The sequence below is a fragment of the Hibiscus syriacus genome, unplaced genomic scaffold (genome assembly GCF_006381635.1).
Source record: "Hibiscus syriacus cultivar Baekdansim isolate YM2019G1 unplaced genomic scaffold, ASM638163v2 tig00110402_pilon, whole genome shotgun sequence".
In the NCBI taxonomy this organism is placed as follows: Eukaryota; Viridiplantae; Streptophyta; class Magnoliopsida; order Malvales; family Malvaceae; genus Hibiscus; species Hibiscus syriacus.
Window position 1 is genome coordinate 767295 of NW_024062722.1, and position 14928 is coordinate 782222.

At 37.7% G+C, this 14928-nt stretch overlaps 1 protein-coding gene across 2 annotated transcripts in view; it reads left to right on the plus strand.

Annotated features, from left to right (window-relative positions):
• Positions 1–702: 702 nt before the first annotated feature.
• Positions 703–14928, plus strand: part of LOC120123587 (kinesin-like protein KIN-14B) — a 38312-nt gene continuing 24086 nt past the window's right edge. For both annotated transcript variants that reach the window (XM_039142431.1, XM_039142432.1), the window contains exons 1-9: positions 703–1014; positions 2191–2314; positions 3191–3277; positions 3437–3607; positions 3732–3838; positions 11571–11702; positions 11828–12006; positions 12415–12576; positions 13076–13167. In XM_039142431.1, the coding sequence (XP_038998362.1) occupies positions 793–1014; positions 2191–2314; positions 3191–3277; positions 3437–3607; positions 3732–3838; positions 11571–11702; positions 11828–12006; positions 12415–12576; positions 13076–13167 (1276 nt within the window). In that variant the 5' untranslated portion in view covers positions 703–792. The remainder of the gene's footprint in view (positions 1015–2190; positions 2315–3190; positions 3278–3436; positions 3608–3731; positions 3839–11570; positions 11703–11827; positions 12007–12414; positions 12577–13075; positions 13168–14928) is intronic.

Consider the following 14928-nt stretch of genomic DNA (forward strand, 5'->3'; position numbering starts at 1 on the left):
ATTTTGGTATATTCACACATCCGTCTATGTTATTTATATATTCTCTCAATTTAGTCTTATGTTTAATAAATTAAAATAAATTTAGTCCTTCAATTGAATGATGCCATGTGTCACTAGTACCGTGTGTCATGCCATGTGTTATCTTTTGGTTGGAGAATTAACTTTATTTTAATTTAATATATTTATTTTAAGTTAATATATTTATTATTAACTTAATTTAAAAATATTATTATTTTATTTAATATGTACATTTTAAGTTAAAATATTTTGAAATTAAGACTAAATTTATTTTAATTAATTAAGAGTATGAGTAAATTGAGAGAATATGTAAGTAACATGGAGTAAATGTTTGATTATGCTAAAATACCACATCACCTAATCTGTTAAAGACAGTTAGCCTGTGATGACCCCATCTTAGTTAAATAAAAACGAAAGTGACCATATCTTATTAAATAAAAATGAGTGACTATATATTATGGTTTCTTGAAATCAGTGAGGAAAATGGATAAAACACATATATAGGTGATCAATCATGTAATTAATCCATATTAATATTGTTGGTTCGCTCAAAAGTTGACACGCTCCAAGCGTTTGAGGAGAAAGGACAATCCCTCGTGAGAGCGAGTCCTAAACCATTTCCAAACGCACATTTCTGTGGGCACATAACGTACTAAGTCGATTGATAACATCCCCCCCCCCCTGCGGGACACACCTCATTAACCCTCATCCCCAACCCATTACTCCCACTCCCCATATTTCTCTCTTTTATTCTCTTTCTATTTCGAGGGGGTAATGGGGGAGCACAAGACTCACAACAACCGCTGGAACTGGGAGGTGAGTGGCTTCGAGCCGCGCCGTTCGTCGCCCTCCTCGCCGGAGGAGCTACCTTCGCCCACTCGTGCACCGTTGATGCGACGCTATTCGATCTCCGCCGCCGCGTCTTCCACGGTGTCCTCGGAGTTCTCTAAGCAGGCCCTGGCTTCTAAGTTGCTGCGATTGAAGGATAAACTTAAGGTAATGGCGCAAATCGGCTTCGGATTCTGAAATTTTCGCCTGATTACTGTCGTAGCTGTCGATGGGGTTGAAGATGTGATTTTAGCTAAGCTCCCATCTTTACGAATTAACATGCAGTATCTTATGTAATTTGTTTTAATCTATCAATTTTAACGAATAAAAAGTAGGATGTGCTTTTTCATGTCATTTTCTGGAAGATTAGGTGTGTCCGGAAATTGATCCAAACTTAGGAGCTCAAAACAGTATAAAGTTTTAACAGCGAATTAGATTTTTGATTCTGATGAACCATAACTTAAGTCATCAGCTTGTATTGTGAAAATTTGATTAAGTTGACGGGAATATAAATTGCCGTTCATGTAGAAAACTCTGTCAGTTGAGAATGTTTAATAATAGTAACATTCTTGTTACACAAGCTGCTGGTCTTACTTGATGATCCAAATTGAGTTGATTTGAAATGTTGTTAGATTGTACATTGTGTCAAATGTCGATTAATATGCCTACCTTTAAGATATTTGAATGGACTTTGATGACCTATGTGGCAGTTCTATAATAGTTGAAATACTGTTGAAAACATGTAATATTGAATGAATTTTGACATAATATATGTGCTGATCTAGAGGGACAACAATAGGATTCATTAGTCATTACCAAACAAATGAAATAGCTGGCTGACAATTCAAAAGTTGGTTAATCTAATGTTAATATCTACTCCTAGGCATGGCATATTTTTATTTGGAAACCATTAATGGATCTGGTTATGGTTTTCTGATGTGATACTTGTTCTTAACTCTATTAATAAAAAAGCTTCTATATTATTATGCAAGTTTTGTTGTCTCGCCTGGATCTGAATTATAACTTACAGATTAGGTGATTGTCAGGGTGAAGTTGGCCATGAAATTTATATTGAATAAAGCTTTTGGCCCTTGTCATATGCATTCAAGCTTAATAAAAGAACCTTTTTGGAGATTTGGAACTTATCTGATCATCTCAGATGTTTAAAATAATGATTGGTAACATGTGATGTCTTCAATGTGAGAAGCTCTTTTGGGGCTAAAGAAGAATTATTTTGAGTCACTTGTGGGCTTTAATATGTAGTGATTTAGTATGCATTCTGAGTTTTGTCGTTGCAGTATCTTTTGTTTGATCCAGTTTTTCTTTCTTACATTAATTTGGCAGCTAGCAAAAGAAGACTACTTGGAGTTGCGACAAGATGTTAGTGATCTACAGGAATATTCAAATGCCAAACTTGATCGGGTTACACGTTACTTAGGTGTTCTTGCAGAGAAAACTCGTAAGCTAGGTAAGATATTAGGTTTAGTGGCAGTTTGATTGGGTTACATTGATGACTTACTTATGCTTCAGCTATTTTAGTGCTTGGTCTAATGGTATATTGTAAAGATGCTTCTCTGGAGTTTGGTTTATTTGTGCTCTACAGACAATCACCTTGTAATTTTTAGAAGTACTGTGCTACCCTGTCCATTGCCTGTGTTTTTGTTCTCACGAGAGACATTTTGGGATAAAGTTTTTAAGAAATTAGTTAAAGGTGCATTATGTATCCCTTGTCCAAAAATAACAAAGGGAATGGAAATATGCTATTAAAAGAAGCACTAAGAAAAAATAAGCAGAACTGCAGAGCAAGAGAAAAGAGTTGTTTTGTTAAAAACAGTAAAAGAAAAAGAAGAAGTATTTTCAATATTTCCTGCTTGCATATTGCAGGAGTTGTGTCACCCTTGTTTTAATACCTTTTGGGAGCTTCTTGCCAAAGCATGAAAATATAGCCACAAGGGGAGTTAGAATCTGATAACATAATAAATGGTTGGTAATATGGATATGATAATCAACCAAAGCGTAATGAGTGTCTTCGGTTTGCCCACAGGTCTATGCATTTGGTGTTAATTGGTGTAGGTTTGTTTTGTTAGGGTTTTCCTCAATATTTTTTAGTTTGATAGGATCATTTAAGGAGTTGTATTCTGTTCGATAATAAAAAGGAAAAAGAAAGGGAAAAAGCAAAACAAAAAAGAATTATATGTTAAAAATATAGATTACCACAACTTGATAAAATATCTTTATACTCCAAATGGTTATACTGTTGCCCCTTCTTTGTCTCAAGATTCTATTGTTGTTGGGTTCTATTACTTCTATTGATGGTTACAAACTCTCTAAATATAAATGCCAGATCAGTTTGCTGTTGAAAGTGAGGCTAGAATATCTCCGTTGGTCAATGAGAAGAAAAGGTTGTTTAATGACTTATTGACAGCCAAAGGTACATTTTTACTTTGTGCTTTCTGAATAATTTCTCCTTTCTTTCCTTCAGATTTTCTGATATTTACTAGAATATGTTATTTCTATATGTTTTTCATGTTTATGCTGAGTTAAAAAACTATGATGGTACTTTTCTTTGAGAAACAATTTTTTTTTTCAGGAAACGTAAAGTTATTTTGTCGGATAAGGCCACTTTTTGAAGATGAGGGTCCTTCGATTGTTGAATTTCTTGATGAGTGTACTATTCGTGTAAATACCGGTGATGATGCAATCTCCAACCCTAAAAAAGATTTCGAATTTGACAGAGTTTATGGACCTCATGTTGGACAAGGTTAGGACTGTCTTGTTTATTAATTTAAGAAAGAAGGAATTTACCAGAATCACTTTTTTTGTTGCTGGTAGTGTTTGTACATGTTGGTTAAGACAAGTATATATTGACCTACATTTCTCTGCAGTGGAGCTGTTCAATGATGTTCAACCATTTGTGCAATCAGCTTTGGATGGATATAATGTTTCCGTATTTGCTTATGGACAAACTCGGTCAGGAAAGACATACACCATGGTTGTTTTCCTCTAGCTTTCTCTATATTTATGTGTCATGTGTGCATGCGCTCTTGCACTATGTTTTTTTTTTGATAAGAATTACAGGCCTCATTAAAAACCCCCTTCTTGACTAATGGAACTTTTGAGAAAGTTCCTTAATCAGAGAAGGGAGGAAAAGAGTGCCTTAGGATTTTATTGCTCAAGAAAACATAGTACATAAAAAACACCCAACAGACTGACTAAACACCATAAAAATTACAGAACATTTAACACGACCAGTCCGCCCCTATACAATAGCGAAACTACCACATCCCCTACAACCACAATAACCCAAAACCCCACTGAATGACCTCTAAAGCTATATTATGTGGTCAGCCAATCCCCTGTTTAGCTAAGGTATCAGCCTCACAATTACAACTCCTCGGAATATGTCTAATAATCATCGCCCTCTCCGAGATTAAGGAAGCAATTTTTTGAACCAGTAACCTAAGGAAAGGAGGAGAAGAAGTCGGTTGTAAGATCCAATCCACCACAGTCTTACAATCACTCTCAATAATTAACCTTCCTTGAGTCGCCCATTCCGACGATAGAAAAAATTCAATGTCTTTCTCTATTGCTTTCGTCTCAGCGAGTGGAGGAGGACCTGGACCAACAGCAAGTGAGAAAGACCCTAGGATTTTGCTTTCCGAGTCCCTTAAAATACCCCCCATTCCCCCCAACAGCCCGTCCCCACTAACTGCCCCATCAACATTAACTTTAAAAAAATGAAGGGGAGGAAGCCATTCCTGAACCTTCATCCTTTTAGGGTGCCTTGTCTGGTGCTTGTCTGCAAGCGACGGGTCTCCAACAAGAGAATCAACCTGAATGAAATCGTTCGGGTATTTAGCAAGGAACCACTTAACCAACCTAAATCTGCAAATGAAGAAAAGATTAGGTTTGTCCAGTTTCCCATCATCAAAAACCACCGAATTTCTAGCCTTCCATAGTGACCAAATAACTACCCCCGGTATAAAGCCCCATATTACTGACTTTGGCCTTAAATCCGACCAGGAGCACAACAAAGAAGCTGGATCATTAGGTAAAACTGACGAGACTCCCCATAACCTCCAGAAACTGCTCCATAACTCCCATGCAACCTGACACGAGATAAACAAATGCTGAACTGTTTCCTCCTGCTTAGCACATAACGAACAAGAAACCTCCTCCAACGTAACACCCCTTTTTATCAGCTCCGATCTGACTGCCAGTCTTTGATGAGAAACCTGCCAGAGAAAAGTTTCGACTCTAGGTGGGGCCAAACCTGACCAAACGAATTTCTTCCAAGTGAGACTGCCCCCTGAGTTGGCAGAAAGGGTCAACCTGCAGGCTTTAGCAGTAAACAATCCATCACCCTTTCCCGACCATGCCAAAAAATCATCCACCGACTCAGATAACCCAACATTCTCCAATAGTGTCATCAGTCGAATCCAGTGCTCCATCTCCCAGTCACAGAGATTCCTTCTCGTATGAATGTTCCAAATCCACTTATTGCTTATTATGCTTCCAAACTCTGAAACTTTTCCCCACTTATTGTTGGATAGAGCATATATTCTCGGAAATTGATTTTTTAAGGATTCCTCATTTAGCCACACATCATGCCAGAATACAATCGACTTTCCATTACCTACTTGTATCTTCGAGTGAGATCTTAAACCATTTCCAATTGCGTCCTCTGCCAAGTAATTTCTTGTAATACCCTTCCATATCCAGGAATCCGAAGGAGAGATTACCTTGTTAAGGTCTAAAGACATAGAACTCGCATTATGTTTACTGCAAATCATGTTCTTCCAGAGTGAGTCTTTTTCATTTGCGAATTTCCACACCCATTTACCTAGTAGTACTCTGTTAGCGAAATTCAAATCCCTCCTCTACGGGAAGACAAACCCTTTTCCAATTCACCCAGTGAATTCTGCTTTTTGAAGAACCCTCCCCCCACAGAAAGTTTGCCATAATAGAATTTAGTTTCCTATAGACCTTACTCGGAATTCTGAAAATAGAGAGGAAAAAAATTGGCAGGGAGGATAAAACTGATTTGATCAACACTAATCTCCCCGCCATAGAAAGTGAGGAGGCTTTCCATCCGGATAATTTTTTGTTGAAGCTTTGCATGACTGGCTCCCAAAGAGCCTCTGAGTTCCTTTTTGCACCTAATGGTAACCCTAAATACACTGTTGGAAGAACCCCAACAGCACAACCAATCTCCTTAGCCCATTCATTTAATACCTCGCCCTCCACATTGATTCCATACAGATTACTCTTCGACATATTCAAATGGAGGCCAATCATTATGCTAAAAGTTCTCAGGACTCTTTTAATATTGAGGATGTAGGTAGATGAGTCTCGGCAAAACACAATCAGGTCATCCGCAAACTGTAGATGAGTTAGACTTAGGGCATCCGATCTTCCAAAAGTAAATCCCTGAAACAATCCCACATCCGCCGCTTTCATCAACATACGATTTAACAGTTCCCCCACTAAGTTAAACAATAGAGGAGACAAACTACATCCTTGTCTCAATCCTTTGCCCATCGAGAACTCCTCTGTAGGTGAACCGTTCACTAATACCGATATCGACGCCGTAGAGAGGCAACATTTTATCCTGGAAACCCATCTCTCCCCGAAGCCCATGACTCTCAGTAATCTAAAAATAATTGGCCATTCAACCGAGTCATACGCCCTCTGAAAATCAGCTTTGAAAACCACCCCTTTCAGCCCTCGCTTCCTCCAACTATCTATACCTTCGTTTGCAATAAAAGCGCAGTCTAGTAATTGTCTCCCCGGAATGAATGCAAACTGTGAAGGGCTCACAATATCTTGGATCACCGAAACTAGTCTCCTTGCTAAAACTTTGGAGACGATTTTATAGAGACTGCCAACTAGACTGATAGGTCTGTAATCTTCAATACATTCCGGATTGCCTTTCTTTGGAATCAGAGAAATGAACGCATGATTGACTCCATGATCCCATTTTCTGCCATAGTAAAAATCCTCCATAAACTTCATAAGATTCACCTTTATAATTGGCCAAACTTTCTTATAAAACCCCATTGTAAAACCATCGGGGCCTGGAGCTTTAGAGCTGTCCGAAGAAAAAATGGCCTCCCTTACTTCCTCTTCTGAAAACATAACCTCGAGGCCAGTCCTTTGCTCTTCTCTCAATATATCAAAATTCAGGTTCAAGTTCTCTACCTCTAGAAAATCTCTGGAATTATATGCTTTCTTGAAGAACTGAGAGACAACAACTTTAATCAACTCTGGGTCTGTCAACACCTCCCCATCCACTTTCAATTCCGAAATAGAGTTGAATCTGTTTCTGTTAACAGCACATAGGTGGAAGAACCTAGTATTTCTGTCTCCGTCTTTAATCCATTTCTCTCTCGACAGTTGGAACCAAATACTTTCCTCGATTCTGTACAATTTCCATAACTCATTTCTGGAAGATAGGAGCTGTTCCCAGTCCAAGGATGAAAGTCCACTGCTTTGTGCCTTAATTTCCAGATCATAAATTTTACTCTCCAACCCAGTAATAGCCTCCGATATCCCCTGTTTACTCCTGATTGGCCATTCCTTGATACGTTTTTTGGTTCCTTTTAAAAAATTGAGCATTCTGCTTCCCCCTCTATCGTTGGCCCGATCTAACACTACATTTTGAACTATATCTACAAAACCATCCTCCTCCATCAAATAGTTGAAAAACCGAAAAGGTTTCGGTCCCCAATTCTTCCCATCTTCCGCCATTAGAATCGGGTTGTGATCAGAAAGAGATCTAGGGAGTAGTTTCTGAACCACCTTGGGGAAGCACCTTAAGAAGCTGCTGCTCAATAAGAAACGATCCAGCCTTACCCATGTGGTAACCTCTCTATTACTACCCCATGTGAAGGTGCCACCTACCAAAGGGAGGTCAATTAGATTTGACTGTTGCAGGAAATTCCTTAGCAGACCCATTGAATGCCAGTTTTGAGAGGCACCAATCTTCTCCTCTTGTTCGAGATAAGCATTGAAATCTCCCCCAATGCAGAGAGGCAGATCAACCGAATGCACAAAACTCAACAGCTGACTAAAAAACTCCTCCTTTTCTTCCTCAACCGATGGGCCATATACATTAATAAAAACACACTCCAACTTAGACACCTTGAACCTTCCTTTTTAACATCTGAAATCTACTATGATTGCCCACCTCGTTTGCCTCAAAAACATTATCATTCCACAAACACATCAATCCACCAGCAGACCCATCCGCTGGCTGAAAACTTGCTCCCTTCAATAGCTTTCCTCCTAACTTCCTCTTCAATCCCTTCTGACTTTTATTTAGTTTTGTCTCCTGTAAAAACAATATAACCGGTTTAATCTTATTTACAAGTCTCGACACCCCTCTAATTTTTTCCTTTCTACCTAATCCCCTAACATTCCACGAAATAAAATTGCACTCCATCATATGCACTTCCTACCGAAACCTTCAGGACACAGAAAACTGGCTCACTGACCTGCTTCATTGACCCCCCCTGCTCCTTCCTCCATCATTCTAATTTTATCCATGAAAGCCTCCCTCCCTTCCTTAAAAGAAATGCCTAAACTCTGACAAACTTCCCAAGTATTCAATGCTTCCTCCAAAACTTTAGAGAAGGACCGAGAATAGACTGTAGACACTTGTGCACTTGCCAAAGCATCTGTGATTAAGCCTCTTCTCTTCTTTCTGTACAATCTTCGACTCTTTGAAATAATAGACGGGTCTGCCCCCCCTGGTTGGAGAAAAACTGCTCTTCATATGCCCCGTAGAAGTATTCTGAATTTGACCAGAACCTGTTAACTCCTTGACTTGGCCCCTATCCCTTGAAGCTGAAGAAAATTGCTTAAAATTATGAAGAACCAGCCTGTTCTGACTGTGCTTATGGCTATTTTCTGAACATAGCCATACTCTTCTTGTTTTCGACCTTCTGTACACCCTAACAAAACGTCCACAACCCCTCACACCTTCAGAAGTATTGCTAATTGACAATCCTTTCGAAACCTGATATCCCACTCTCCATCTCCTACACCTCTTCCCCATTGGATTGCTAATAGCCTTTTTAGATTTACATTCTTTATCGCCCTTATCCCACTCTTCCAATTCCTTGCTGTTTTCCTTCACCTCCTCCCCCATGAAACTACTATTATCCACATATGTTTGAAAAAGAGTTTGGTCCTGGAAATTACTTTCATTAACCACAGGACAACACTGGGCTGGAGAAATATACCCAATCTACTCAGGCCCAATCTCCACATATCTGCCCGTTTTAGGGTTAATCCCACAGTCATTGACACCTTTATCTTGCCCCGAGGATTCACCTCCCAAACTGCACATCCTTTTTCTCTCTGCGGAAAGGGTTTCTGACACTTTCTTCTTACTTTTAACCTTACCTAGTACTGTCCCCTGATCACTCTGGACAGTCCCTATAATATCATTGACTTCCACGTTTAAATTCAAATTACCCTCAAACAGCGTGTCAACCCCATGACAGGCGCCTGACATCGACTGAAAATTCAACTGTCCTTGCAGCTCTTCTCTATCGTCTCCTTTGTTCCCTTCCGAATGAGTTTCTTCCCTCGGGCCGACTCGTCCTTCCACAGAACCGGCTTCCTCCACTCCATCATCCAGCTCCGGAAAGAACTCATCGCAGCCTTCCACTTTGGTTTTAATAATAAAGGATCTACCATATGTATTAATGACTACCTGGGACGGAATATCAAACGGACTTTCCACTCTTATCAGCAATTGAGCCACCCTGCAATCCACTCTTTGAGCAGTTTGATCCTGAATCTTTACTAACTTGCCCCATCTCTCTGCCAAGCTAGAAAAGAAAGAAACTGACCAGCAATTCAGAGGGACACCCATCAAGGAAACTGCACAGAAAGATAAAGGAACACCCTCCTCCTCCATAACAGGCTCAAGCCTATCGAACCAAAAAGACAATGCCTCCCATTTATCCTTCACCGCTTCGGTTTTCTCTTCCACCGACTGAAAGACAATCAGACAAGCATTTTTCGCAAAACCCCACCTTACCACCTTGACATTGAAGCCCTCAGTCCTTAAACTTCTTTGCACAAGCTCCACCTCGAAAATATGCTTACATATACCAGTTAGAGATGATCTTAACCAAGTTCTTTCTTCCAATGGAATATGCACGTCCAAAGTCTTCTTACCCCCCTTCACATCGCAACCACTATTCCACTGCTGGCTCTCCATAAAATCCCTTCCCACTACCGACTCCTTGTAAGATCTTCCATCATGAAATTTACTAAGCAACTCCCTCTTCCTAGTCTCAACAAGGCTTATTGATCTCTTCCCACGCGACTCCTTTTCTCTTTCCACTCCTGACCCCACTCCAGGAACTTGCTCACGGCCTCTCAGAAAGCCTCTCTTCTGATATTTTGCAATCGACACTGATATTTTCCTACCATCTACCACAACGTTATTCATCCTATCCTTTGCATTGAACAGATCCTCCTTACTTGCAAAATGCACAAAGGCGAATGTATAGTCCTTGTACTTTGGTCTTCTATTGACAAACGGAATGAAAACTTTAATCACCTTGCCGAAATAACTAAAACGCTCCCATAAAACACTTCTATGAACTCTCCTACTAAGATTATCAATGAAAGCAACCCATACTCCTTCGCCAGGCAGTGCTCCGCCTCTGTCTGAAGAACCAATACCATGCGCCACGCTCACTCTCTCACTAACTTTCTCACTCATCCCACTAGAATTGCTATGCGTTTCCTTTAGATGGATTGGTGACTTACCATTTTTTGATAAGAATAGGAGGCCTTGTTAAAAACCCCCTTCTTAACTGTCCGTTCCCCCAAAAAGGTGTACAATCAACAGAAGGAGGAAAAGAGTGCCTCAAATTTTATTAAAATATGGGTTCGAAAACCCAACGTTACAACCAACATATTACAATAATCCCAATACAACGACAAAAACCATCTCTCAACTATCCCTATCCTCACCTCACCCAACCCCTTTTTTTGCCAATTCGTCAGCTTCCCAATTAGCACTTCTTAGGATCAAACGACACATAACATCTTTTGACAAAACCAAGGAACTAATCTCCCTAACAATAGATTCATAACAAGAGGGACAAAAGGAGGGTTTTTTGATCCAATCTAAAGCTTCCAAGCAGTCACACTCCATAATTAGACGACCTAACAAACCCCATTATGACTTGAAGAAGAATATCAAACCCGCTCTGATCTCCTTCAATTCAGCTAGGATTGGCGACTTACCATCTTATTAGATCTTTTTTTTCTCTCTATAATTTCATAATATGCTTGATACATTAGTTTGATGGTCAAGATATTCATGTTTGCCAGTATTGGTAATGGTTGTATCACTAATTGTGCCTTTTTAGTCTTCTCAAATATATCTATTGCTTCTACATCTTTCAAATTTTCTTATATTAAGAGTTTGGTGCATTTGGCTTGTCTGTCTGTATAACTAGAATTAGCCATTACTTTTAACGACTTGATGATTCATCTTGTTTATATGATAACCTCTTCAAAATTTCCCCCCATAGATTGCTATTTTGTTTCTTTCAACCTTAATGACCAGGCTATTAAATTTCTGATTAGAGTTATTCACTTTGATTAGAGAAGCACCTTAATGGGAATTTTATGTCTATTCATGGCCTTTCATATACTAATATTGACCTATCTTTTGGCTTTGGTTATCTCAGGAAGGATCCAACCATGATCGCGGCTTATATGCTCGTTGTTTTGAGGAACTGTTTGATTTAGCCAACTCAGATTTAACTTCAACTTCTAAATTCAATTTCTCTGTCACAGCCTTTGATCTCTATAATGAACAGGTTTCTTAACTGTTTTCACATTTTATTGGCTGTTTCAGTATCTCGCTTTTGGTTTTGATGTTGAATTTTTATTCCAATGTGGCAATACGGAAGTATACTAATGATGATCCCTTAAATGAACATAGATAAGGGATTTACTCTCAGAATCAGGGAGCACTTTACCTAGGATACAGTTGAAGTTACCAGAATCTTCAGTAGAACTTGTGCCGAACAAAGTTGATAACCCAATGGACTTCTCTAAAGTTCTGAAAGCAGCATTTCAAAGCCGACAAAGTGACACATCAAAGTTCACTGTTTCTCATTTGTACGGCTTAAATCCTGTACTTTCTACCTCTTTTTTATTATTAAATGCATGGCATGCCATTAAATAAAGTTAAATCTAAGAAAATTGTATTTGTTCGTTGTTTCTGAGCTGCCTAATTGTGTATAAGTAGTACTTAAATATGTGTATTTTATATTCAGTTGATCCGCAATATCTAATTATTTGCACAAGATGTCTATTTGAGGCAATAAATATTTGAGGCAATAAATTTTATGTCAGACCTATAACTAGGGTTTTCAAATTTATTAGTTTGCTAGTATTTTGGTTGAGATACTGAAGTACAATTTGATTATTATATTTGTTTCTCAATTTACTCTAGTCCCTTATGGTGTTCATACTGTGTGTCCTGTAGTTTATTTGTTGGGATTTCTTTTGTTCTTTTTTTTTCAGGATCATCACAGTGCACATATACTATAACAATCTGATCAGTGGAGAAAACTCGTACAGCAAGCTCTCTCTAATTGACTTGGCTGGAAGTGATGGTCAAATTTTAGAAGAAGACAGCGGGGAGCGTGTTACAGACTTACTTCATGTCATGAAATCACTTTCGGCGTATGTTATCTTTACTATTAATTTTCTTTTATTGTTGTATTGAAGTTTCCTCAGTGCACTTCTACCTTCTATTTGAGAAGCTCCTGAACTTGGACAGTATATGAAATTCGTTCACTCTAATTACTACTGAAACCTTTACCCTGAAAAAATTGGCCGGCTTTTTCCTTCAATGCCCTCAGTTGACGAAGTCTTATTAACAAAGGGTGTTGTTGGAAACATAGAAATAATTGGCTTTTACTTTTATGTATGAATTTTTTTAAACATTCTATAGAACTGCTACTTAGGGATGTTGAAAGTGCTTTTATACATTTTCCTCCCTTTTTCTTTTGAAAAGATTTGCTCTCTCTTTCATGTGGACTTGTGGCGCTTTTGCTCAAGGCTAGTGTTCTTATCATATAATTATGTATTCAATAACTATCTTAGTTTTTGACTTGACTACCCATATTTCTGATTTCACTCTTACCATTTTGGCCTGTTGTGTTTTGTGTTGCATGTGTAGGTTGGGAGATGTTTTGTATTCTTTGACCTCAAAGAAAGATGATATTCCTTATGAAAATTCAATGCTTACCAATATACTTGCAGACTCGCTAGGTATCATTCTGCTTCTTATAATGTGAAATTTATTAACACTGATTGCATGTAATGCTTTTGTATTTGACTTTGCTTTTCATGTATAGTTGTTTATTTGAAAATAATGTTGGTGGAAAAATTTGCCTGCTATGATAGCTGGCCTGCTTAAAGGAGAATTTGCTTCTTGAATGCTAATTTAAAAAAAAAAGTGAAATTTAAAAGATAAGAATTAAGGGAAGGTATTACTAATGCATAGAGAATCTCATTACTAGGGAAAAAATATATACTATGAGATTTGCTCTTACTAACAAGAGCTGCGTTTTTACCTTTATATTATATGATAGTTATTGATTAAGTTCATTAGTATGATTTCAGATAGGGGCCAGTATTCAAACTAGTTGATTTGAATTGAATGAAAATATTCAAGTTAATCAAGCTAACGAGTCATGTTATCATCCTAAGTCAATTTGAATTTTTTAATCAAGTTGAGAGAAATGAAATTTGAGTCTAATAAATTTGTTCGAGTTATATTAAAAAATAAATCAAATAAAATTATTGTCAATACTATGATTAAATTTCTGGTTAGAGCACATAGATTTAAGGCCATATGTATTTGAAAGCCCTTTAAAGCAAAATAAGATACTTTGGGTTTAATAATTTATTTGTTTAAGGCCTCAAATTTATTATTTTGGAACGATTTTACAATTTTTATGAAATTTAGCATTTTTATACCCTTTACTAATGATTCTTAAATAATTTTTAGGAACTATGCATATTCTAAATTTTTATAAGATATTTTATTTATAGAATATTTTTGAATTTTTGAAGATTTTTTCCTAGTAATTTCTGTTAAGAGACCAATGTGCATATTTTTGAAGTTCTCAGGAACCCAAATGGTAATTACAGAAATTTGTAACTTGGTTTATTTGAATTGAAAAATTCAACTTGACTCAAAATTGAAAAATTAAATAACTTGATTGAAAAAAATTGAATAACTCAAAATTCGATTTTTCTTTTTTCAAGTCGATTCGAGTTTTGCTTGCCCCTAATTTCATAATCCTTGGCTTTTTTTTTTCTTTCTAAACCTACTGCATGGCTTTTCAAATACCATCTGCAAACTTTATTAAAACGTCTTAATACTGCAAGATCTTTTTTCATGTTATAGTCAATTTCTCTTTAAGTTCATTAATGGGAAATATCTTTCTAGTGTGCAGATTCTATACTAGTTAACCCTGTAATTGTATTATCTTGCAATGAGTGCTACTGTGGTGTGTATTTGTTGATAATCTGAGTCGAAGAGTGTCGAGGATTGCCTTATGGGAGCGGTTTAAGCACCATGGCAAGATTAATAGAGTGTTTATTCCTGTTATTAATAGAAGGCCAAAGTACAAAGATGCGGCGTTTTCTTTCGTCCATTTCGAAACCAAGGTGGATGTGCTAAAAGGCCATTGAGAAGCTTAATAACGCTACGATTGATGGGAAAAGGATAACTGTTGCGGTGGCGAAGTATCAGAAAAGCGAAGTGCAACAGGAAATAGATAAATCGACATCTTTTAACAATTTTGTGATGATAGATCTTACAAAGAGTCATTGATGGGAATTAAGAAGGATCAAACAGGTGGAGGAAGGAAGAAGAATGGTGATAGGGAGGTAAAAAGTCCTCTGAACATGTTCATACCTGTGGAAGAAAGGAAGTGGATTAAGCTGTCGTATACATGTATTCTCAAATCCATTGTTGAATTGGAGTTTATCCAAAAGGTATTTCAGAGTGACAACTTCAAT